The sequence below is a fragment of the Rhinocladiella mackenziei genome (genome assembly GCF_000835555.1).
Source record: "Rhinocladiella mackenziei CBS 650.93 unplaced genomic scaffold supercont1.3, whole genome shotgun sequence".
NCBI classification, from domain to species: Eukaryota; Fungi; Ascomycota; class Eurotiomycetes; order Chaetothyriales; family Herpotrichiellaceae; genus Rhinocladiella; species Rhinocladiella mackenziei.
In genome coordinates, this window is record NW_013550602.1 from 708,201 (window position 1) to 732,638 (window position 24,438).

Genomic DNA, 24,438 nt, shown 5'->3' on the forward strand with positions numbered 1-24,438 from the left:
GCCTTTCCGCGGGATCCCAAATCTTATGCTTTCAGACCTTGGAAATTGCGGGCGCTGTGCATACTGGTTCCAAAGCTGAGGGGTATGGGCATTCCAGCGAAGCATGGACTTCCTTGCTCCACTCGGCATTGGCGAATTTACCTGGATACATAAGCCCCGGAAACTTTTTGCTTTGTGGTGTGACAAGGTTGCCCGATTCCGATCCCCAGCTTTGTCCTCTCTTTTGCTATTGCTTCCGGGAGGGGCTCTAGCCATGATATTGGAAAATCTCTATCGAGTTGACCTGAACTAACAGTGTTTCATTATTCATAAACCCGGCTTTGATCCCCGAACCTCTCTGGCCTTTACCTTGAGAAAGATAAGTTCAGCCACCTTTTTGCAGGCTCTCTAGGTTGGACCATGAACGCTGCCCTTCCGAAATCTCTGAGCATGTGCTGACACTCATGTTTCAGACCTTGAAAATTGACGGTCATTGAGGTAAGAAAAGTCATTGATTGTACCGAGTTTCAACCCCATCTCTCTGGAGAATAAGATCTCTACTCAGACAAAATGGGAACCGGCTGGAAATAAAGGGGAAACCTTCTATTGCGCGTGAGAACCCACTTCAGAAGCCTTTCCCGACAACCTAGAACAGTGTATCGGCGGATCGGGTGTTCGTTTTGGACGCTGTGATCGTGTTGGGACATCTCTAGCGAACATGATTCCAGCAAAGGAGAAGAAAACCAATGAGATGCGCAAGGAAATTGAAAGAGGAGTCACAACAGGGAGGCACTTCCAAGGGCATATTTCATACCCATTTTTCAGTTTTGCCAGGCGCCCTCAGACCAACCCTGCACCTCCCGGCTGCAAATCTCTTTCTCCGTCTCTTTCTCACTCACTGATGTACTTGAAGAAACTCTGTGTCGTTGACCTGGGCTCAATTTTCGGTTCTGAAAGGCTGTACTGATCATGGAAGATTACAGACTCCTGCAAGTGTCGTCCTCAACTTGTGCAGCACTTCTTCTGCCTCGATGAATATTGTCGACTGATTCTGAGTCTTTGTCCGACCCTTCAACGAGCCTGCAAACCTCAAACAAAGGAACCCCTCTCAGATCCGCAAAGATGGCTTCGACAGTGATCACCTTCAGCAAAGATGGTGTCCAGCCTCCCGTTTTTGTTGCAGGGACATTTACGAACTGGGTCCCTGTTGAGATGAGCTGCGAGACCAATGAGGATGGAACTTATGCCAAAGTCTTTTCCTATACTGTGGACATCGATCCCGGCGAATACCAATACAAATTTCGATTGGGCCCGGGTGATTGGTGGGTGTTTGATGAATCGAAACCCACAGGTTTGATCTCCACCCTTTTACTTGATTCGAACTGTGACAGCCAATTCAAACTAACTATTCATTAGCGAGCGATGATTCAGGAAATGTCAATAATGTTCTTACTGTCAAGCCTGAAGACACAAGACTTCCTCCTCCGCATCCCACATCGAAAACTCCCATACCTGCCATCAGTACGGCTGATACGCCCAAGTCGAACAGAACTCTGGAAAGACAAACCGTGAAGGATCCGGCGACGTCCTTGCACACTGCTGAAGAGGCTCCAGACCCCGACAGGGAGGCAGAGGATATCGTTCAACCTAATTTCGTCGTGGTCGAAGAAAAGCCTGTGGCTCCGAGTCAAGCACGTATTGACAAACTCCCATCCATGGAGAACGACCCAAAGAGGAGGGATGAGGGATCAGAGAAGGTGGTTGGAAGTCTTGATGCGATGAGGGAGGACCACCCCATTCCAGATATTGCGCCACCACCGTATTCAGTCCAAGAGAATAATATTGCAGCTTCGTCATTTCCCCAGACAGGATCTCCTAGTGCGGATGCTGTTAAGGGCCAGCCCGAATCGAAGCAGAGTGGCCAATCATGGTTTGCCCGAATGTGTAGCAGAAAGTAAGTCACCTTTATTTCTGTTCAATCTTTTGCTGATCCAATATGAAATAGTGTCGTAGTGGTCATTGCTATCATTGTTGTTCCGGTTGCTGTCTCATTCATTCTGTATCGCTAGGAGCACACAATTCGCTCTTTCGCTTGAAGAGTCAAAAATATTCAATAATTTTCCATGCTGGATCTGATCCATTTGTACAATCGAACAGGCCTCGTTAACCCTTCATGAGCGCGACGCAGCACTATTGACGCAATATGAATCATTTGTTCCAATGAGTTTCGGCCCAGGGATCATAATCTTACCAACGTGATTCCAGGTTGGTTGAAGCGCTCGTTTGAATATCGGCATAACCCAGCATTCCCTTTCTTCGGTCTCTTGAGTCTCTGGCCTTGCATACTTATTTTTATCAGCGACTCCGCTTTGGATTTTGTCTTCCCTCCTCTGAAACAGCAAATGGCGCTCTACACCACTCAAGACAAAGGGAGCAAAGAGTCCTTCATCGGCCGGAATCCAAGGACCAAAACACACATGTCGGAGAAGAAGGATCAATGGAACTTCCAACCCACGCTCGCCCATCCATTGATGAACTCTTCCTTTTCATCCGAACATGGAGACGTCAAGGATGATTCAGAGGCCAGTCCCAGTTAGCAAGACGAGTTCTTATTGATCTTGCATCCGCAGACTATGTGAATATAACAGGGTGCGGCGACATTCGTCTCCCATGTTCAGTCCAGCAACCAAGCCTCGTTGTAAGGGAGGACGGCGCGGCGGTTGTGGAGGACGGGAGAAACGCGCCGCTGTTGAACGTGTTCGAGCTGAGTCGACGGAGAAAGGAGGAGGGGTGGAGGGTTGGACCCCAGAATGGAAAACGCACTCAATCAGGGCCAGGACCATTGATGATCTCTTGAATTTTTGAATTTTTGGTTCTCTATCCATTTTATTGTCCTGTCCTGTCCTGTCCAGGCCTTTCACGTTTTTACAACTTACAAAACGTCTCGACTGCCGCCTTCGTCTGATCCTTCGTCTCCTTTACCAATGTGGAGATGGGTTTGAAATTCGCATCGTTTGCATCAGCGACAAGTTCAAACAGTAGACTCTCGCTCGTGATGACCGTGCAGCCTTCTCGTGCCAACCGCGCGAGTGCCACTGGCCGTTCCCCCGCATTGCAACTCGACACACCGTCCTGGATGATGTAAACTCTATGCCCGAGCGCGAGGAGATCGAGAGCCGTCTGCGTGACGCAGATGTGCGTTTCGATGCCGACAATGAAGACACTCAGAGGGGTAGAGTCATGCTTTGGCAGTTGAGACTCGAGCTTGGGAACCATCATGGAGAAGGCAGTCTTGTCAACTTCGACGGGCGCGGAGGAGTCCTTGGGGAGTATGGCGGTGAGTTCTGATACGGTGGAGCCCAGGCGTGCGGCATTTTGGGTCGTTACGTAGATGGGGATGTTGAGGATTTTTGCTGGAGATGTAAGTATCAAAGTACACATGTAGTCTCAGAGCGGTTGGGTGAGAGGGTGTGAAAATAGGGTGATTTGAAGGCGGATTGAACCAATGCTGGAAAACCGTACCTGCTTTCACCAATTTTTCACCGGTTGCGATTCTGGATCAGGTAGAAGTTAGGAGAGAACTAATTGATCGAAGAAGGTACGTTTCGGCTCGCGCCCATTTTATTCGCAGGAAACGGAAGTTGATGTTCATGGCGAACACTGGAGAGTGGAAGATCGAGGCGAAAGAGCCTCAACCAGAGGAGAACATACACTTTTGGGAATTCCCAGATCGCGGGGCGGAATTTCTCCTGGATATCGCAGATACTATACCACAGCGCAGGCGTGTTAGCGCAGTGGCGACATACCCATTGTATCTGAGCCCGAGGATTTTTCGTTCGGGAGTAGGGACCAAACATACAATAATACTGGATTGGCTGTATTTCACTCGAAAATAGGATCATGTTAGCAAACTGTCTGTGTCTGATTGAAATCCCAACCCGCAAATTCCAATAAAGACGTGTCCTCCACGATGAAGATTCTGATTCACATCTGTGACGGAGAAGTATCACTTCCACCCTCTTGGCCAAGGAATTCGTCGAGCAGGAGATGTATAAGGAAAAAATGACCATGAAACGGGAGTGGCAAGCGAATTGCCAATGACGCAAACGTACCGATCCTCTTCGCAGACGACATTTTGGTAAATTTCAAGGCCTTGAGTCCCCTATTTTTTGTTTCGAAACGAATTCTTCGTGATTCTGATTTCAACTTCGGTCTCGGTATTGGCGTCGAATTGTTCTTGGAGCGGCGGCAATTGGGAGATGGGGATGAGGCCGATGCTGAATCAAAATTTGACAGCGACGTGGAAATTGTGAGGGATCTCAATGGGCAGGAAGAAGACAGCGAAGAGGGATGAAGAGGGAATCTGGGCCTTCGGCTCTGCCAGAAATTCTTGCGAGTGACGGTTCGATACATCTGAAGAAGATCAGATATAGGGAGAACTTGAGGACATAAATAGGCCGCTCGATGAGGTGGATCTGTGGAGAGGACGAGCCGCCAACGGGCTAAATCGGGTGAAAGGAGCCTTTAGGGTGTCCGTAGTACACTGTAGGGAGAGAACAGGTACCTTGTGCATGTATTAGAAGCTTAGTTCGGTACGTCATGAAAACGCTCCTTGTAAATATTGTACAATTCAGGTAACGGTGGCAGCTGTTTTTGCTTTCTTTTTTCTGCTTTCTGGGTTTTCTTTTCATTTTTTTCTTGTATTGTGTGCCTCGAGGCTCTTGTCTGTAAAGCTAGCTAATTCCTAGCATACATATCGCGTCTTCGAAACGAACCGGGGAAAACAAAAAAAAAAGGTGAAGACCTCCTCCCTCCTTTTTCTGGAATCCTTTCTGAATCGAATTCTCATACATCGCTTTCCTGCCCAGTCACTTTCATCATCTCATGTCTGGGATCTTTATCATTCAACCGTTCGCTGTCGTCCTTCGTTGTGGTCCGGCATTCAGCCACCCAAATGCAGTCCCCGAGCCAATGGGGTTGGTCTTGGTCGTGGATGCGGAATGCGAGGCTTTCGATTCCCCCGCCAACTCAAGCTGACTGCTTTTTCTTCCCTCCTCGCCCGATCTTGTCGATGCATTCTCCGCCCCGTTCGAGGTGGTTGCAGAGGAAGAAGTGGCCCTGGTTGCATTCGCCATTGTTTTCCCTGGTCGAAGCACTTTCATAGGCCGTGATGAACTAGGCCGCGCATAGCTAGAGGCGGTTGGTTTGGAGGATGAGTCATTTTGTGCACTTGAAGAAACGGAACGCCACGAATTGGACCAAACTCCAGATCCAACCTTCGACATGGGGGTTGTGAACGATTTCTCGCTACCCGTGGTCGATTTGGAATCCTCCGTCGGCCTGGACAGCGCTAGATCCAAACTCGATCTCGTCGACGGGTCTGTACCTTGATCGATTCTACGCATATCTCCTGGTTCGGACGGCGTGGCAGAGGCAATGCTGCTTGAAGGGGCCACTGTTGGTGAGGCAACTCCTGGTGCTGTGCCCAATCTTCCGGGTCGTCCAATTACTCCAATGGGGGATGCCGGGGGTGGCAAGACTGCTTCCATGGAGGAAGATCGCTTGCGAGAAGCCGTACATAAGTCCTTGTATGAGGCATCATCTTCCGGACGAACCAGAGGAATGGAAAGTTGATTTCGTTCCTCATCGAAGATCATCAACTTGTCTTGAGAAAACAGAATGTCGGCATTATGTGATCGTAAAACATCGCTTCCCAAAATAATCTGAATCGATGGATCTGTCACCGGCTGCTCGTCGATGATGAACTTCACGGTCAAGGTGGGAATTTGAGGTACCGGGCTAGCAGATCTCACAGCTGGAGAATGGATTTTTGCTTCTGTCAAATACACGGGTAGCCGAACTGCGCGAGACTCTCCATCATCAAAAATTGAATCGGTCAGCCCGAGTTTGCCGACGAGTGAAAAACTGACAGATGATACCGATGAACCACTGCACACAGCAGCGTAGAGAAGCGAATCGTTGGAGAATGATGGTGTCAACCAGCACCGGATGATGGATGGACATGGCCCCAGGACGAAAAAGCCTGGCGGAGGATTGCCTGAAACTCTGGGTGAATTGTGGATAGACCCAAGCAAGCGACTCTGTTCTAAACCGAAGCTGTTGGTTCGACCAAACCCCGAGCCGGTAGGTCTTCCGTCGGATCGGTGTGAGAGAGACCGTTCAGAAAGAGCGTGCCCACCTAGGCCACTGCCGGTTCGCGTCGGAAGTTCCATGGATTGTCTTGATGAACCATAGTGATTGTTTGCACTCTCATCAAATCGTACAGAATTGGCTCTCGATGCTGCTGCTCTTCTTGAATCATCATTCGTGTCCAGGGTCAACGAGCTCATCATACTCGTTCCAGGGTCGACGTCGAAATTTCGAAATGCCTCGGCCGCAGGATTGAGGGTGGACTCTGACATGGAATTAACGTGGACGGCCATTTGACATGGAAAAGAATATCAGCTTACCGTGGTGTGATGAGCCTAGCACTCCTGGGAAAGGAGATGTGGAACCCCATAAACTCCTGGATCTGCTCCCATCGGGGGTTTTCTGTTCCAAGCGCATGATCCTGTCGGAATGCAGGGCCTGGGTTGCAGAGAGCTCGTTCAGCGTCGTTTGAATGCGCCACAGTTCATCCCTCGTGGCAAATTCCCGCGATTCCATAGCACTAGTAAACTTATTGAATTTGTAGATGCATCGGAAGCGGAGGTGGGAGAATCAAAAGTGAGGGAAAGGTTGAAGCTCATACACCGTCGCCCCTCACAAAACAAGGTGCGTATAAACTGAGGAATTCGGGGGTAAGTCGCCACCACACCTGCTACAATGCTCTCCTGGCTTGCGCCAGCCTGGCAAGCCCTTCCACCAAACTGGTATTTATGGTTTGGATCCCTTTAATGTCTCATCTGATGTGTCTGTCTCCTCTTGTCAAATTGAGTGGGGCGAATAAAGGTGATCAAAGAGGACGCGCCGGAGTTTGCACAATGCAGGAACCGAGATGGCTCGTGGCTATGATGCAAAGGCCTTTCCAGGGAGTGAAGATGGAGACTGATGAACAGAAGAATGTAGGTCAGGCGTTGGTCTTTGACAGGAGGCAACCGCAACTTAAGGAGGCGACGTTGGACAATGAATGGGATGTGAACGGTGGTGCCAACAGGCTTTTCGTTGGTTTGGATAAGTAACTATACAGAAGTCGCACAAGATATATAGGAATACAGGATTGCGGTGACTTTGGTCAGTCTCACTTCCGAGAAGGAGGTTGGGAGACTTGATGATGATGATGGCGATTTTGCAATTCTGAGGCAACGCTGCTAGGGATATCGTCGCCAATCCCGCCAAGGCGTGGGAGAATCAGTCATGTTTTTTGCCCAGACCGTGGCGCTTTTTAGGACCCGGTACAGGCGACTTATCCTCTCCTCCACTTTCTCAGTGACTTACCATCTTCTCTCGTCTGGAACGTCTTATTCTATGGCCTTTTTACACGTCTCTTCTAAATTGGTTGTATATTCACGTGACCTAGCCTTATCTGCATCGGCCAACTTTTCCCCCAACCCGTGCGCGAAGATCCCCCATAAGGATGGCTGACATGGATTGGTCCACGGAAGGGGACATCCTCCCTTGATGAGGAGGTCGAGATGAAAGCACATCCGAACTGAGCAATAAGAGAAGGGCTGGTGACTAGCGCCCGTCAGCACAATTGTGAACTCTATGACAGCCATCAGTGTCAAAAACACTGTCACATTGGAACTCGTTGCGCCGTTACGAGATATGCGGATTTTCTGTAGAGGCATGCAGCACAAGATAGTGCCACAGAGTGTAGGGATTGAACAAGCGAAGAGGAAACCGGCCGATATGTATACGACCCGAATGATGAGATATCACTATCATCCTCACGAACATCAGGGCGCCCGAACGGAAGGAGGAACTCCCTCATGACCTGGGAAAGCCCGAGGACTCTGATGTCGACAATGCCAGGGAGCCAGCAACAGGCCATGTTCGCGGAACAAAAGACAACATCCTGTCCTGTAGCGGCCGAGCGGAATGCAAGCCAGACGAGAGCAACACAGGGAACAGGGGCCCTGTCAACAAGACCATCGGGAATGTTCCATGTGTTCACCCAAAACGGCTCGGACGTGTTTCCTCGCAACAAAGAAAACCTGAGAGCAGCCACCGGAAAGAGGGAAAACGAATTATGTTGAGCAATAAGAGCCACAACTCGAGTTGCACGCACGGCCTTCCGAAATGCCGGCCAAAACCGAAAAAGAGCTGCGCGATCAGGAGGAGGAACCTCGACTCTCCGATCTAAGCTTCACGGAATTCGAAGCATTATCCATAGATGATGAGAATGTTGGACTCTCCATTCTGTAGGACAACGTGATGAAGTCAAGAGACATAGTGATGGGCCAATCTCCTCTGGGAGAAGCTGACTGAGGATCCCGATGTGATTGCCATCCAGGAACAGTGGAGGAACAACATCGCACGCATAACGCACCATTCCCAGGGCCAACGATTTGAGCTGATATATCTCGACCACCCTGAGACAGGGGTATACTTTTCTCCATAAAGAAGAAAATCCCAGCAGCCACGTAGACGGTGACCGTGCGCTGTAACTGGCACGGCCCCACTTCTCCTTCCCTAGACAATAATGGGTGACAGCGTGCTTAACCTTGCTCCCCAGGACTACACGCTATCTGCTGATCCTCCGCTCCACCCAGACCCTCCTCTGCCCATTCTGTTCTTATACAACCGGTTCTGTTGATGCTGATTCATCGTCGCCTTTTTGTTATTTGATGTCATACTTCATCCTTCGAAGTGGTTGTTGACTGAGAGCGACGGAGGACCTTCGCCCTCAACCACGAACTAGGGGAAATGGAGGGAGACGGGAGAAGGGGAAGAGGCGGGAGAGGAAGCTCCTTCTCGGATCCCTGGGGCACCCCTATACTAGTGCGTAGTCTTGACGGAGAGTGGGGCTTCGCTCGGCCCGGCGTGCCCTTGATCAATCGGGCATCTCTCTCCGCGGATGCTCTAGTTATTTGACTGCTACTATGGCGCCATGGATGTGGGAGGGTCTGGGGTGGCACGGTCAGAGATTGAGAATGATCTGTGTTGCTTTGAGTAAGTTCTGCGAACCGGCTAGATATTGCCGACGGTTCGGGAGATGGAAGGGTCACCTGGGGTAAGAGAAGGGGTGAAAGGGACTGTGGACCGATAATATTTCTGGGTTGCTCCTCTGACGGAGGTCCAGACGCACTGCGGAGGGTCGAAGCGGCCGAGCGCCGGTGGAAGAATGACGAGGCGAATGATTTCCGGTTTGGAGTTCTCGTCCTGGAGGCGGAAGGAGTAACAGGATTCATGCCTAAAGGATTGATCCGAAGGAGTTTCAGAGATTTACTCTGCGATTGCCGTGGTTTCTCGATCACATTAGGTCCCGCAAAGGTTGCTCGAAAACCCCAAGCTGGATCACCGCTCGAGCCGGCTTCGGTGGACAATGGGGAGTTGAGCATCACGTTGAACGTCTGGCTACGAGGTTGCTGATGGGAATTTGTCGGCGTGTTTGGCTGGCGCTGTACAAGCCTTAACAGCGCTTTTGGGTGTTCGGCCCTGCGCCACTTGAAGACCCAATATATCAGTGTCAGAATCAAAAAGAAACCTGCTGCACGATTATTAGCATGAGATATTCGATAATCACTGTAGTCAGAGACCGGAGCCTACCAATAGTCCCAGTGGCAATCCCTGCTCTTTGGCCTGGCAATATACTTTTCGATTCAGTCTGAATTGTGCCATTCGGGCTGTGATAACTCCACCCAGTCTCTATAGCCGTCGTGCTGGTTGGGGAAATGAAGCTTGACCACGAGGTTGTCTCCGCCAGGAACGACACGCTAGAGACCGTCAAAGATGGGGGCCTGGAGCCGTTATATTGGACGCTGGTAAAGCCCCGAATGTCGCTGGTTTCGACGTAGGGCATAGTCAACATGAAGGAAGTTGCGGGGAAAAGGGTTTCTGTGGACCTTGTCGGGGCTGGAGTGGTCAAAGACGATGTTGGTGTGGGATCTGACACGCTCGAAGTCCATACTGAGGCCAGACTGGCTGCAGACCGAGTGGCCAGCAAGGAAGTCGTGGAAGTGGTTGGTGGGCCGGGAGCGTCAAAGGTGATAATAGCAGAAGATGACGTGAGATCAGAACCGGCAGAGCTTGGGGATGTGGAAGGAGCATCGGCAGGGCCGGAAAGAGCTTGAGAAGTAGTAGGAACGTCCGAAGCTGCCGTCTCCATCGCAGGGTTTTGGCCGGTCGAGGTTCCTAGCTCTTCAGTGTCTTCGGCGGCGCTGGGTGGTCCATTTTGATTTCCTTCGGGGCCCGGTGGCCCATTCTTGTTTCCATCTAGGCCCGGTGCGTTCGGGTTTTTTGGTTCTCGCCTTGTAAGAGGGTTGAGGAAAGAGGGAGGGTTAGTTAACCAGTAAGTTGTTTGCAGAATCATCGTTCCACCGTCATGCCGTTCAGCCTTTGGATGAATGATGTCGCGTTGTGCTCAAGTAGGGTATCACGCTCTTAACGATGTTCAACAATGCGACTCCCTTCTTATTCAAGTTCCGTCAAACGGGAAGAAGAGACAACTCGGACCTAGCCAGCCCAAAGACTTGAAGAGAACGAAATGCGATACTAATCTGGAATGCGCATTCCCGTTGCCATCAGAAGAAACTGAAATCAACTAACAGGACAACCTCCCCAAAAACCAAAAACAGAGAGAAAGCACGCCAGCGATTGGAAGAATCCAAGCTGTAGTTTGAGTAGCCTGCACCAGCGTGATATTTCATAACAAGGTACATTGTTCTTCAACTATAAGCTGGGCGTTCGAAGAGAGGGATGACCCAATGTTAATGTCAGACTCTGGAACTAGACCAGTGTTCTATCGCAAGAACGTCTTCGAGTTGTTCAGCAAGGGCTCCAATAGATGTTGAGCGGTGACATCTTGCCATGAGGTGAAAGGGGTGGCGGCGTTTGGAGAAACAGGACGAGTGTTTCAAGTCAATCTTAAGCATAGCCCCGGACACATGTGCTGGCTACAAATGGCCCCAAAGGTCGTTGTCTTTGAGTACGGATTCAGGCGTGTAGGACTTTGGAACGAAAACAAGCTCGGACGATCCCTGGAGATTAGCAGGTTTCGGCGCTATGCTCTGCTTGTTAGATTTTCTCAGGAAAGTGGTGGAATCGTGCCTAGACAGTTCAAAGAAACGATCGCGCAGAAAATGTTCGACGGTCATTCAAGAACGAGCACAATGGCCAACCCCCTGCTTATCAGAAGTTTTGAGGTGAAATATGAAACATGATCGACGCTTCTTTGAGAGAGCGCCATCTAATCCAACCAAAGATACCCCTGTAGCGAAGGTCTTAAACTGTGTGGCTGGATGTCATGTATTGTGTCGAAAGATAACTATACAGTGGTTCTGTATCTTGTGCATTGAAAAATGTTTGCAATGTGTTGGGTTGTGGAAGACGAGCCAATGGTGGAATACAATCCTTAATTACGTGCATTGACGGGAGTGGGGACAGTCCAGGATTTGATAGCGCCAGCTTGCAAGAGAGTTCGGCGCGAGCGTTCCGAGATAGACGAACAATCCATTAACCCAGACTAACTGGCGCCCAGAAACCTCCAAAACTGATGGCTGCGCCAACCCGAAGGCTAGTACCCTAAATGCTACTGTACGTACCACACCATATATGCATCGGGTGGTCGTCCGATCAGAGAGCGGACCAATCACATCAAAGAATGCTGTCATCGCCTCGAAGAAAACCGTCCGAGCTCGACTGTGAGTACACCAATTTTCTTTCTTTATCTGTTTCACCAGTCCAAAGCTCTGATCTTGCTGAAAAAGGCATGATCGAGACTGTGGGCAAAATGCTTGGCGATTAGAACGCTGGAGGAGAACCGGGTCACGTACTATGCGATTACTATATGCCAACGGAGAATATTCCGTACGCGAGAGATGCATTCTTCCACAAGTCGGTGGATACCATAGTGACTGTATTGCAACATATAATTCTTCAGAAGCTGCTGCATGATCGGGGGTGCGAGATGGGGATGCCAAAATCGGATGCTTGAATTCTAGCTCCACGGGCGTTGTTGCTTATAGCTACATGGCTGGCCTAAGCCAGCAAGCAGAATACGTTAAGCCATGAGGTTTTCGGCTCGTCCTGTTGTTGTTGTAGCGGCGTGAAGAAGACCGGGATGACCAACCTTTACTCCTATATCCTCTTTACACGACCTGCAGTATAAGACCGCATGACTCCACAATATTGCTTTGCTCTGATTGGTTGGAGATTTCACGCTGTTCTTGGCGCGTCTACCCCTTTTCGATGGCAACATCGTACTCACCACCTCGGTACTTACTCAACGACGAGCTCTCCAGCATCGGCGAAGGATTCTATAGAATCGTCTAGACTAGAATCTAATGTGCGCTACGTAAGATAAGGTCTCATCCCTCAGGGGTCTAGAGCGGTAACAGGAAAGTTTTGGGGTTGGGGGTTGGGAGTTGGGGCGGGGGCCATAGATACCCTATAGACACACAACGAGAAGCCCTCCTCAGAGCACTCAATATGGTCCATTGGACAACAGTTCGACAAGGTCTCGTATTCAGTCAGGGCATGCCAGACGGAGAAGCAAATGGCACCCATGACACTCGCACATGGCTTTTCCTCAGAGCTGAGTCTGAGGCGTGATCAAAAACTGTCTTGTATGCCCGGAATGCACTTTCTTCGTATGGTCCTGCTAGATCGAAACATCTCCTGACCATCATGTGCATCAAGTCCATAATATTGTGGAGAATATCGGGCATCTGCTGTGATACATTTGCAGGAACGGGAACCTCTGCGTGAATCCCTCCAACAGAGCGACGGTCCACTGGCAACCTGCAATGCTGTTGCACCTCCGGCGAACGGCTTTCAACATCAAAATGAATGTGTGAGTATATGTATTTCTACTTGTGTTGTAAAATTTACCTCTAATATGTCCTATGGTGATAATACCAGTTGTTTTCAACATCGGTCGCATGGTTCTGCCAAATCGACGAGATCCTTTCGTTAGTGTGCGGGATAGAGGCAAGAATTGGTGCTTCTGACTCCACGTTCTTGCTGCTAGCATACAACGGCCGATCAAGCAGGGCAATTGAGAACTCATACTTCGCTGCCGACTCTAGATATGAACTATGCCGTTCATTGCACGTCCAAAAGTAAGTCGAGGTCGAATCGGGAGTTCTGAAGATGAAACAAGCAAACGGGAGTTCACTGACGTATCCATGTACCGGGAGTTGAGGCCTCTGTGAATGCAAATGAGTATTGATAGTCCTGACTTTGGCTCTTGTTTGCACCGTACTGAGACCAAGCCACCGGGTGAGGTGTCACGTTGGTCATCAGAGTCTTCAGGACGGTTTTGTTCCGTTTGCTGCTAGTGGAAGTCTATGACTCTCTTTCTCTCCTAGAACTCAAACTCTCAACTCATAGCAGCTTGGAGAAGATCAGTCCAAGTCATAGTCAGGATTATTTACTCTTGCTATCGTTAGCCTGATGGTTGGCTGGAGGGAAGATCGGGAGCACTCCAACGCCAGGGGGTATTCTGCCGTAACGCTGAACATCTTGAAAGAGCTGACAAGTGATCCCTGCTCTGGTAGAACATAACACGGGCTTTGGGAAGTGGAATATATTGTTCCGACTCCGTGGAAGATAGACCGTCTCTTTAGGGAAGAAACCAACCCGTGGGAATATTCCTATCCCGGACTAATGGCGTTGTGGGTAGAAAGGCCATCCATCTACATTTCACATCCCATGTCTCCGGCCCCGCTATGCCTGTACGGAGAACTCGTGCCACAAGAGGGACGGGCATACGGGATGAGGGAGGGCAGACCTCCACACTAAAATGTCAGACCTCAGCCGAGTAACTGAAACCCCCCCCCTTTTCAACGTGGTACCCAGGGCAGACTATCTAGCGATTGGAGCTCAAAATAGTGAAGCCAACGATCTTACGCGACTTCGTTGTTGTCGGCTGCGGTCATGTTGGAATGATGATTGCCACTCTCCTGGCACAACGAGGCGTGCGGTTTGCGATTGTCGAAAAAAATAAAAAAACATCCAACTTATTATCATCTGTTCCCGCGCCGACCATTACGATGCCGAAATCATGCGAATTGTTTTAGCGGCTGGGGATCTTACAAGACATGGAACTTGTGTCGCAGCTCACTTTCAAGTATGCGTTATTGACGCTCAGCTGGAGGTTCTACAGACCATCACGACTAGCGAGAGCGGCCTGGGTTGGGAGAACAGCTATACATGCGATTTCAGCTCAGCTTGAAGAAGTCCTAGTGTGTTGAGAGATTGGACGACATCTCTTACGAGTTTCACAGTCGAAGCCTGAGCTGAACGTGATGATGGTGATGGTGGCCACACTCACCTCACTGTATGGCATCAGCCTGGCACCAACTGGTGGTTTGGGCTAACGAACGAGTGGCAACGAAAATTGCATAGCAAATTAAAGCTCAGAAGATTTGTGAACAATCAATGGGTGTACATTGATTGTTGTTGAGTGCTCTGGAGTTGAAAAGGTACTCTGGCCGGACCCGATCAGAGAATTGAGCCTAGCTATATAGCTATCTGAACAGTATCCGTCAGTATTGTTGCCTGTGTTGTGGCCTTGTAAGCAACCGCCTCATGGAATTTACAAGACCAGCGGTTCCAGGAGAAGATTTGCTCCCTGGAGGGCCATCCATGAAGTAGGTTTGCTCGCTAGACCGTCTAACGAGGCAGGCTCCCCCCTTCTCGAGGAAAATGCGCACATTACCACAAATACAGCCGCTTCCAGCATCATCACCCCATCGCACCTGTTGCATTGCGATCGGGCCCAAATCTCGATTCCCTCAAAATGTCAAAATATATCAATCGATTCACAATGATCCCGAAGGAGTTGTTCCGTCTGAGCAATGGATCGACATTATCTCTTTGTGGCAGAACCATGAAGACAACTGGCAGCTATGATATCTTGACCGAAGGCGGGAAAGTCAAACCGAAGGCGATCACATACCCTGAGACTTATGAAGGTAAGACTCAAACGTCCTAATATCCGCCGTGTTGCTGATGAGCAAAAGGACCCAACGGTGCCTCAATGCGCCCCAATACCCCTACTCAGCACCAGATCGTGAGGAATTTCAAGGTTAGCGGTGTTATTATCTACGCTGTTCCTAAAGGTTTGTTGTCTTACATCTCAACTTGCCGGAGCTCAATCAATGTCAGACACACGACTGCCCGATGGCCTGGTTCTCGTGCACGAACGGGGCGATCATTCTTTCTCTCCTGTGGCATGGCCGAGGCTAATGCTCGCAGAACTGAACACGAAAATCAACAATTTCCTTGCCGCCAAAGCTCAGCGTATGACGAAGTCAGAATGGCTAGAAAAATATCCCGCTGCGACGGAAACACCATAACCTCCCGTCATTTCCATACGTGGTGTTATTCGGCACCGTTAGCTATAACCAATTGCCTGCCGCAGACGGGACACGGACCTATGAGATAGGAAAACACCTCCTTTTTGATTACCTCTAACCGGCCGTTTATGATTCTTTGACTTCTGTTACAGCTAGCACTGCCTAGACATAGAAACAAGGGAGAAGTCTGGCAACCGGTGGGGGGGTTAATTGAAACATTTTACAATTGTCTGATATGCCTGCAGATCCACCTCACTGTCATTGCTCCACTGCTTGGGGTTGGTCTCACAGGAGATCTGGAAGCTGCAGTGGTGGGAATTGATGCGTAGAACTGTCCTCGGCCTGCACATCACCCTTTTTAAGTTGGCCATTGCTCTGGATCTGCGTCTGCTGCAGCTTCATAGAAATTGTTTTTGCCAAACCACTCTTCAGCATCAAAGACAGTGGCATGAGTTGCATAGAACTCGTCGAGGATATTGTTGAACTCTGCAGGCATAGTCAGCCGCCTGTTTCAAATAGAGCAAGGCGAGATATACCATGTAGCTTCATCGAATGGAACGGTTGGAGTGAAAAAAATGAAGGATCTTGATGGAAGGCGATGAGAGAGGGGGGAAGAACGGTCCCTGCGGAACGATGTCAGTGTTACCCGTACATAGTATGATCAGACGGTACCCTTTTTGATGCTGATGAGCACGGGCCTGCTAGTTTCGTCTTCGTCGCGGTAATAGTCGAATGCATTTCTCGCCAACTCTTGCATCGTGATAGTATTGGGTATGAATAAAGGTCCGTTGACGCCGAGGAACCGTTAGCAAGAGAGTAAACAGTGCTGTGGGTACAGACTTGGGTCTTTCTGGGACACTCTAGGATACACCAGTCCATCACTCGACACTAGAACTTGATCTTCGACGTCCCCGCTTTTATTCTCTCCATAGGCCGAAAGATTCGACTTCGGGTAAAGTTGAAGTCGGTACACTGTAGCGGGAAGCCGAGAATGTACAGAAACAGTGGCAAAACTCCGGCGGTTCTTTAATATGCTACCATATGAAGTCAAGACAAGTCGATTAGTTAAACGTGTCGAGAATTTGTGAAGCATGTTGAGGGAGTTTCAAAAGAATGTTGTTGGAATGAGGATCAACTCGTTGAGTCAGCAAGCTGAACGAAAAAAAGTTTGTGTCTTGGCCCCGCTCAAGGCTGTATGTTGGCCAGTACATATACCGATTGAGGCTGGTTTGCGTGCCCAAGGTTGAGAGTGACCAGTCATGCGGAATTTCAATCAATGGTGTCGAATTTACGAGGCAAAGTTTGTTACCTGAAGAAGACCATCTTGTTCAACGTTTGCTTCCATCGTGAAACGTGGACAGAAATGCTATCTGGCTTGGTGACTGGTCTGGCTCACAGCGACCTGTGCAGGGATGATGTCCTTATTCTGGTTCTCTTGCAGTACAGTGAATTGATTGGTACATGTCCTAATATCCTCGGCGAGTATAGGAGCAATGAGAAGAGCGTAGACTGTAACGACTGCAAAGATCTCTTGAACCGTATTTGGGTTTCGGCCGTGCACATCGATCACAAGCACGTTTGGTCGGCTTGAAAAGTTTTCTGGGTTGAAGCTCGCTCGACTGTCGGCTCCTCGCTTACAAACCTTGAGATGTTGCGCAAGGACAACACCGATCTTGGTCGGTCTGGGGGGGCGTCATATACAAGGGCAATTCGATTGAAGCTACCTTCGCGCGAACTTGCGGAAGCACGTACGTTGATAGGGCTTCTTTTTCATATCTGAACGATAACCAGTTAGTGCTTCAAGCTTCTCGTCAGGATTTTCTTCAGGCTTACGTAGCTATACGTGTTGTCAAGATGTTCTATGCGTCCGAAGGAGGCGTCACGATGGCACAATTATGAAACTTTTCTCCAGTCATTGCGAGGCTGTGTTCTCCTGTCTTTATAGATATGGTGTTGATGATGCAGAGGAGCGCTTCTCAAGTGGTGATTCCTTACGACTCGAAGGCTTGTTGAACCACGGTGGGACCCCAGAGAGTAGACCTTGTAACATGCCTAGGTATCCTAACTCCAGACCGGGCCCTACCGGGTCGGGAGTACCGTCAGCCCCCATCAAACAAAGAGTATTCGCTAATAATGTGTGGGGCAAACACTTCTGGTGGAAAATATTCGTATTTACTTTCGAAAACCAGGAAACAAAAAGCCCAAGGCACAAGTTCATATCTCGGGATCATTGGACGCCAGCACTGGGACTCAACCGGAGCGGGCAAGATTCGGGGATAATTCGCCGTATCCGAGACGTTTAAGGGTTGGTCGAAATATTTGATAAGTGTTGATCATGATTAGATCATCATGTTGGCCTCGACTTAACCGAGCTTGTTCTATGCTCCCTTTGGGACAGAAGCGGTCCGAAGAGTTTCATTGTTTGAGTGGGCACGAGGTGAGCCGGAGTCATTGGTGCACTCCAGGTCAGTTGAAGAACGTGTCTGAAAGATACGGCATCCGATTGCTTCTATTGGCATCTCAGCTAATGAGCGTTGAAAAACAAGCCGTGACAGATTCATTCACCATGTATACCTGGGAGGAAAGAAGCTCCGCTGTTAGTATTGAAATCGAAAGCAGACATCGTTGGCGAGTATCTCCTGGTTATCAGTAGTGTCTGGCGAGGGACGATTGAGGAGGTTTTCTCAGGTTACATGACAAGCCATTATCTCTTGGGATCGAGCCTTGAGACTTGATTATGTACTAGGTAAGACTCTGGGCAAAGTCCTTCGAATTTGCGTCTTGTCCGTGTTGCTCTTGCGAGTCGGCTGTATCGCGAAATGGACCAAGATTCGAGGAGCTCCCATTCCTGGGATATGAATTGAACCAATTGCAGCTGCAAGCCTGGTATCGAACCTCGATCGTGGGTGAGGATAATCGACTCTCAAGCGGCGGGGCGGGAACTGCTTGGCGGTCTGACATGCGTTTTCTGTACTAGTGAAGAAAAGTGGGGCCGGTCCTGGCACCAGAGTAGCAAACTCGGATCCTACCTCAGAATTGTCAGTGTTCGGCTGTTTTAGTACAACCTCGGCAGAGTCATTCATCAATGCAAAGATTGATGGTGACAGAAAGGGACATCTCTTTACTCGGCTTCTGGAACCCATGGGATGCATAGAATCGTGGCGAGCGCGTGGCTCGGTTTGGCTTGACATGGGCTGATGCGAACGAGTCTCATCGGCCAGAGATTGCTGTGTTCCATGATTAAACAACAATGTGATGGATCATGGGATCCCATGTTTCGCCCCGACTACAACAACTGACCACTCAGCCTCCATTTTTTTTTTTTTTTTTGAGCAGAAAAGGGCGGCCCTGTTGGGCCGATGATAACCAACGTCAGTAGCACGGCCCAAGGTAGTAGATGAGTGACTTGGCGAGGGAAGGTGATAGACAGTTCGTACATCTTTGGTTGGTGTTTTGGAAGGGTTGCGGAAGATCTTCGACGGCGGACTCCGCAAGGTGGTAATCGCGAGTCGAAAGTCAATCTTGAATGCGACGTCCCATATCAAGCCTCAATTCTGGGCACCCGGATATTGATTGGGAAGCCTAGATATCAAATGGGAGCATGCAGCGGCGTGAGAAGGAGTCGGCTGAGGCCGGAGAGTGGCAAATCAACAGCCCCGGAGAGGCTGGTGTGAGGCCCATTTTAGGCTCTGTGTCTCTATTGCAGGGCATATTGCACCTACGGTGCCCCGTACTTGTTTGACATGTTTTCGCGAAGATAGTGGAATATGTTGGTTACTACGGAAACTGTCAGGGGACGAACACCGTGAGGCACTTTTGACATTCTTGTAGTTAGTGCTATTTCTTCGTTCAGAGATCCTATATAAAAAGTACGAGCAATCTAGCTTGTAACAACCGTACGTGTAGCGTATCATACTTGTATCTCCACAAACTTGAACGCCAAATCTTGGCGTGAGCCCACGCGGGGTTCGGCGGTGGAAAACCAGGAGAGTAACAAGAAATCCTGTCAATTCATCCGCTCATACACTCGGTCTCGACGGTGGATCATTCCCTGGAAATGAGAAGCCGTCCCTAAAGTCATCGAGAGAGAGTACTGCCCCTCGTATTTGTGAGCAGGCTGAATATATGAGATCCGGACATGCTTTTGGATCGGACAACTGACTAGAGAGTCCAAGTCATGTTCAGATGGGTGATACCGCCTCCCAGCGGGATCTACAGAAGCTGGCTTATCGTCTATCGTCGGGAAGAATCATGGTACTTCCCCCCACTCCCTCCATCGATTCGTCTATGCGCTTTATCTTGTCTGCGAAATGTTAAGCATCGACGCTTCCGGCGACTATGGAAGAACGAGATAAAGCTTATCAGAGTGGTCACAGGTTTCATGTCGTCTAGGCGTTAGCGCCACCATCTTCACCCACCCGATTTTGCAGTACCAAGAATTTGTCAAGGTTATTGCCATGTCCGCCAAGTGCTTGGGATACATCGCTGTTTGCCCCCCCTGTTCCTCTCTCTTGATAACGATGAACGACACCTTCCTTATTCGTGTGATCACTCCGATGATGTTTGAGAAATGGTCGCGAGAGACACGAGGAACGTTCGAGCGAGGATTTGCGGAAGATGTCTTGGAGGGGAGTATAATTATGTTGAGGAGCCCCTGATCAATGCTAGCATCAAAACCTGGGGTCTTCCTGTTTGGTATACGAAGTCAAAAAATTATTACCAAGATGAGCGCAATTGCTTCTAACGAGGGGCCCATCGTCGCCCAGGCTCAGGTGGCCGACGCACCCTATGCCGGTACTGCGGTTGAGAAGACCTTCGCCCGTGGTTCCATTGATGCCTCCATCCGAGAATCAGAAGACTCTTACGATGACGAGGTCACCGAGGCCGACCTCAACACTCTTCGCCGAGTATCAGGCAAGATCCCATGGCCGGCTTTTACTGTTGCATTCGTCGAAATGTGTGAGCGTTTCTCGTACTACGGTACCACGATTGTCGTATGTGGGAGCTAGCCCGGCCGACCTGATACCAAATGGAAACCATCTGACATGTGACAGTTTGTCAATTTCATCCAGCAGCCACTGCCTGAAGGCTCTACCACTGGCGCTGGCTACGAAGGTCAGTCCGGAGCACTAGGGATGGGCCAGAGAGCGTCAACTGGCTTGGTTACCTTTAATCAGTTCTGGGCCTATGTGATGCCCCTTTTGGGTGCTTACGTAGCCGATGCCCACTGGGGACGCTACAAGACCATCCAAGCTGCCATCGCCTGCGCGGTCGTCGGCCATGTGATCTTGACTGCCTCGGCCGCACCCAGTGTTATCAAGCATGGTGACTCTGCACTCGCCGCTTTCACCATCGGTCTCATTATCATGGGAGTAGGCACCGGCGGCTTCAAATCCAACATCTCTCCTCTCCTGGCCGAACAGCAGACCGAGATCAAAAAGCGTATCCAAATCCTCCCGTCGGGGGAAAGAGTCATTGTTGACCCGACCGTCACCACCTCTCGAATCTTTCTCTACTTCTACTTATGTATCAACGTCGGTTCTCTCATCGGCCAGATAGGCATGGTTTATGCTGTTCGTTAACCCCCACCTTTTTTTGGGGCTAATTTTGAGGATAAATGCTGACGAAATTTTAGGAAAAATATGTGGGCTTCTGGCTATCTTTTATGCTGCCGACGGTTCTTTTCTTGTTGGCTCCGTTCGTCCTAGCACTTTGCCGCAAGCATTACGTGCTCACGCCGCCGACGGGCTCCGTGTTTGCCAAGTTCTGGAAGCTCTGGACGTATGCAGGCAAGGGTCGATGGAGCATCAACCTATACCGGACCTACAAGAACCTGTCTGCCCCTGATTTCTGGGAGCGCGTCAAACCCTCTCGAATTCCTAACGCTGAGAGACCGGCTTGGATGACATTCGACGACGCCTGGGTTGACGAGGTCCGTCGGGGGTTGAAGGCCTGCGTTGTGTTTCTCTACCTACCGCTCTACTGGCTTGCCTACGGACAGATGACTGGTAACTTGACATCCCAAGCCGCGTGAGTGCTTCGGTGTAATTGATCAAATGGAGGTTCAACTAACGTATCCGCAGCGTGATGGAACTCAACGGCGTCCCTAACGACATCATTCAAAACCTCAACCCGATCTCCATCATCATTATGATCCCCATCTTCGACTTTGTCATCTACCCAGCTCTCCGCAAGGCTCGCATCAACTTCACTCCCATCAAGCGGATTGCGTTCGGTTTCGCTCTGGCCAGCATGGCCATGATCGCCGCCTGCGTCACTCAAGTCTACATCTACCGCCTTTCAGAGTGCGGTACCCACGCCTCAGATCCAGACTGTGAACCCGCCCCACTCAACGTCTGGATCCAGACCGTTCCGTATGTCCTTATTGGCATCTCCGAGATCATGGCCAGTATTACCTCGCTGGAATACGCATTCACCAAGGCCCCCTACAACATGCGCAGCTTCGTCATGTCCATCAACCTCCTGATGAACGCCTTCAGCAGCGCTATCGCGCAAGGCCTCGTCGCTTTGTCTGCCGATCCGCTTCTCATATGGAACTATGGCCTCGTCGCTGTCTTGGCTGCCGTCGGTGGCGTCTGCTTTTGGTTCAACTTCAAACGGCTCGACTCCGAGGAGGACAAGCTCAACATGCTCCAGATCAGCGCCTACCGCGGGAAGAAGGGAAGCATTAGTGGACCATCTACCACCGAGACCTTGTATGAGAAAAACGATGCTTCACCGTGAATAGCATCCAGCCCGGCCTGTTTTTGAGGCGCGATATACCACTCCTCGAATTCTACTCATTTTTTGGACCCCAAGTACTCAGTACACTTGCGAGAACATCATCAACGCTGCATTTGAGACCGATTTGGTGGGAATCCAGAGTTTTCGTTTCTGAAACGTGGTTAGGATTAAGGAACGGTCAGATAAGCTCGTTCGGGCGTGCTACAAAACATAATACTGGCAGGTTTGAGATGACAAAACTAGCTAACTGGTCTGAAGACATCAACAGGCGGAAGCAAAAAGACCAAAGTTGGGACGAGATACCGTTACCATGCTGGACGTAGTGAGAAGTCGTTGATGATACCTTGACAAATGACAAATATATACATCCATCTCCCCTCCCCTTTTGTTCTTAGGCCTTGCTCGACGAGTCTTCTCAACTTAGTTACGGCATCCTAGCCCATATAAATCCGCATCCGAGAGTACGAGGACGGTTGAGTATATACAGCCGACCCACAGCATCAAAAAGGACAAGCAAACAAACAAAGAAGCAAGCAAAACGCATTGAAGCACGTCTGAGTTCTTCACAGAGGGATTCATGGCGGTGGCACTTGCCCAACCTGCCCATGCATGTTCTCAACAGAGAGAAACTTTGACTGACACGAGAAAAAAAAAAGAAAAACAGGTCCATCCATGCCGTGCCGCGTTCTCCCTGCCCCTCAATACTCTCTAGTCTCTGTACAAAAATTTCAAGGGAAATAAGGGCTCTGGTTTGTCATGACACCGTTTCCAAATCCAATTGCAAGTCATTTGCCTGTCATGTCATATAACCCAAGCTCCAAGGTGCATAATCTCATCCCAATCCGATGCAAGTCAGTCAAGTCTACACTCCTGGGTTTCTGTAGTCAGCCTTGCTCATCGATCCGTTGGCCGCGGAATATCCCATCTCACCTAACCCCCAAGTTTGTTCATGCATGTTTCTCACGTCAACGAAACCCATTCGTTCTGGCAGAGTGGGGTCGTTGAGAATAAGCCGCTGAACCTGCTGCGAAGTAGGGGTGGTTACAGGCTGCCTTGGCCGAAATACGGTGAGCAGGGTCATATTCGAGCATCGCATCGAGAAGTTCGAGACCGGCGGGTTCGAGGTTGGGGACAAAATTGCTGGTCGGCTCACGCCGCCATTTGGGGAACGAGGTCTTGAAGTCGGGGAACGAGGTCACACCAGGCCAGGTATTTTCATCGGGTGTACCGAGGAGTCTATGTTAGCGTTCGCAAACGTGTCCTCTCCTGGATTGCGCAACGTGACCTACTTGAAAATCTTGAAGATTTCGTCGATTTCAGAGTCGCCGGGGAAGAGAGGTTTTCTCGTGCACATCTCGGCGAAGATGGCTCCAACTGACCACATGTCAACGCCGGTAGAGTATTGTCGACCGCCGAGAAGGATTTCCGGTGCACGATACCACAGCGTGACGACCTGCATGTATCAATGTCAAGTCGGTTGGGATATGGCTTTAAGATCCACCAACCTCGTGAGTATATGTTCTTAGTGGGACACCAAAGGCTCGGGCGAGACCAAAGTCAGCCAATTTGAGATTACCCTCTCGATCGATCAGCAGATTCTGCGGCTTCAAGTCTCGGTGCAGCACTCTGTGGCTGTGGCAATACCGAACACCTTCGACTAATTGTGCCATGAACTTTTTGACCATATCCTTGCCTAGACCGAGTCTCTGCATGTCCAACGTTGAACCTTCTGGAAGTGCTTTGCCTCGGCCGCCATCTGACACCGGTAAAGCTTCCATGTATTTCTTGAGATCTAGGTCGAGGAATTCGAAGACCAGGTATAACTTATGACCGTCGGCGTGGACGATGTTGAATAGACGCACAATGTTGGGGTCGTTCATTTCCTTCAGCAACGAAATTTCGCGGATGGCTGTGCTAGGAACTCCTTCATCTTCGGCCTCCAGTCGAATCTTTTTCAGCGCGACGATACGACCGCCATTGGAAAGGTCACGAGCTTTGTAAACGACCCCGTAGGTCCCTATTTTCTGGCGTCAGATGCGGCCAGTCATGAGCAAGCGACCGGGTCTAACCTTCTCCAATCTTCTCAATCTTCTGGTAGTTTTCCATCTTTTCTCGGAGCCACTATGTTTTCATGAACTGTCGCAGCAACCACGGATCCGAGGAAAACAAGGGGCGGATGTGGAATCCGAGGGAATTCGAGGGATATGATGCGATTGAGGACCTATGGGTTAGTATTTTGATACGAAAGCAT

The 24,438-nt window shown here is 49.8% G+C and overlaps 8 protein-coding genes across 8 annotated transcripts; 3 read left to right on the forward strand and 5 right to left on the reverse strand.

The window, feature by feature from the left end:
- Positions 1–1,101: 1,101 nt before the first annotated feature.
- Positions 1,102–2,576, forward strand: Z518_03809 (uncharacterized protein; the record flags this gene model as incomplete). The annotated part of the gene is made up of 3 exons (XM_013417518.1): positions 1,102–1,330; positions 1,396–1,933; positions 2,339–2,576. 3 exons carry the CDS (start codon positions 1,102–1,104, stop codon positions 2,574–2,576), a joined length of 1,005 nt encoding a protein of 334 aa, XP_013272972.1.
- Positions 2,577–2,904: 328 nt separating this feature from the next.
- Positions 2,905–3,420, reverse strand: Z518_03810 (uncharacterized protein; the record flags this gene model as incomplete). The annotated part of the gene is made up of 1 exon (XM_013417519.1): positions 2,905–3,420. The coding sequence occupies one exon, from the start codon at positions 3,418–3,420 to the stop codon at positions 2,905–2,907; it is 516 nt and encodes a 171-aa protein (XP_013272973.1).
- Positions 3,421–4,883: 1,463 nt separating this feature from the next.
- Z518_03811 (uncharacterized protein) lies at positions 4,884–6,645 on the reverse strand (the record flags this gene model as incomplete). The annotated part of the gene is made up of 2 exons (XM_013417520.1): positions 4,884–6,394; positions 6,450–6,645. 2 exons carry the CDS (start codon positions 6,643–6,645, stop codon positions 4,884–4,886), a joined length of 1,707 nt encoding a protein of 568 aa, XP_013272974.1.
- A 2,126-nt stretch (positions 6,646–8,771) lies between these two features.
- Z518_03812 (uncharacterized protein) lies at positions 8,772–10,453 on the reverse strand (the record flags this gene model as incomplete). Its single annotated transcript, XM_013417521.1, has 2 exons — positions 8,772–9,628; positions 9,691–10,453. 2 exons carry the CDS (start codon positions 10,451–10,453, stop codon positions 8,772–8,774), a joined length of 1,620 nt encoding a protein of 539 aa, XP_013272975.1.
- Positions 10,454–14,884: 4,431 nt separating this feature from the next.
- On the forward strand, positions 14,885–15,443 carry Z518_03813 (uncharacterized protein; the record flags this gene model as incomplete). The annotated part of the gene is made up of 3 exons (XM_013417522.1): positions 14,885–15,059; positions 15,108–15,206; positions 15,253–15,443. 3 exons carry the CDS (start codon positions 14,885–14,887, stop codon positions 15,441–15,443), a joined length of 465 nt encoding a protein of 154 aa, XP_013272976.1.
- A 358-nt stretch (positions 15,444–15,801) lies between these two features.
- Positions 15,802–16,200, reverse strand: Z518_03814 (uncharacterized protein; the record flags this gene model as incomplete). Its single annotated transcript, XM_013417523.1, has 3 exons — positions 15,802–15,929; positions 15,980–16,066; positions 16,116–16,200. The coding sequence occupies 3 exons, from the start codon at positions 16,198–16,200 to the stop codon at positions 15,802–15,804; spliced, it is 300 nt and encodes a 99-aa protein (XP_013272977.1).
- Positions 16,201–20,167: 3,967 nt separating this feature from the next.
- On the forward strand, positions 20,168–22,187 carry Z518_03815 (uncharacterized protein; the record flags this gene model as incomplete). Its single annotated transcript, XM_013417524.1, has 4 exons — positions 20,168–20,437; positions 20,498–21,016; positions 21,079–21,473; positions 21,527–22,187. 4 exons carry the CDS (start codon positions 20,168–20,170, stop codon positions 22,185–22,187), a joined length of 1,845 nt encoding a protein of 614 aa, XP_013272978.1.
- A 965-nt stretch (positions 22,188–23,152) lies between these two features.
- Positions 23,153–24,293, reverse strand: Z518_03816 (cyclin-dependent kinase 1; the record flags this gene model as incomplete). The annotated part of the gene is made up of 4 exons (XM_013417525.1): positions 23,153–23,423; positions 23,477–23,640; positions 23,693–24,204; positions 24,257–24,293. 4 exons carry the CDS (start codon positions 24,291–24,293, stop codon positions 23,153–23,155), a joined length of 984 nt encoding a protein of 327 aa, XP_013272979.1.
- Positions 24,294–24,438: the final 145 nt, after the last annotated feature.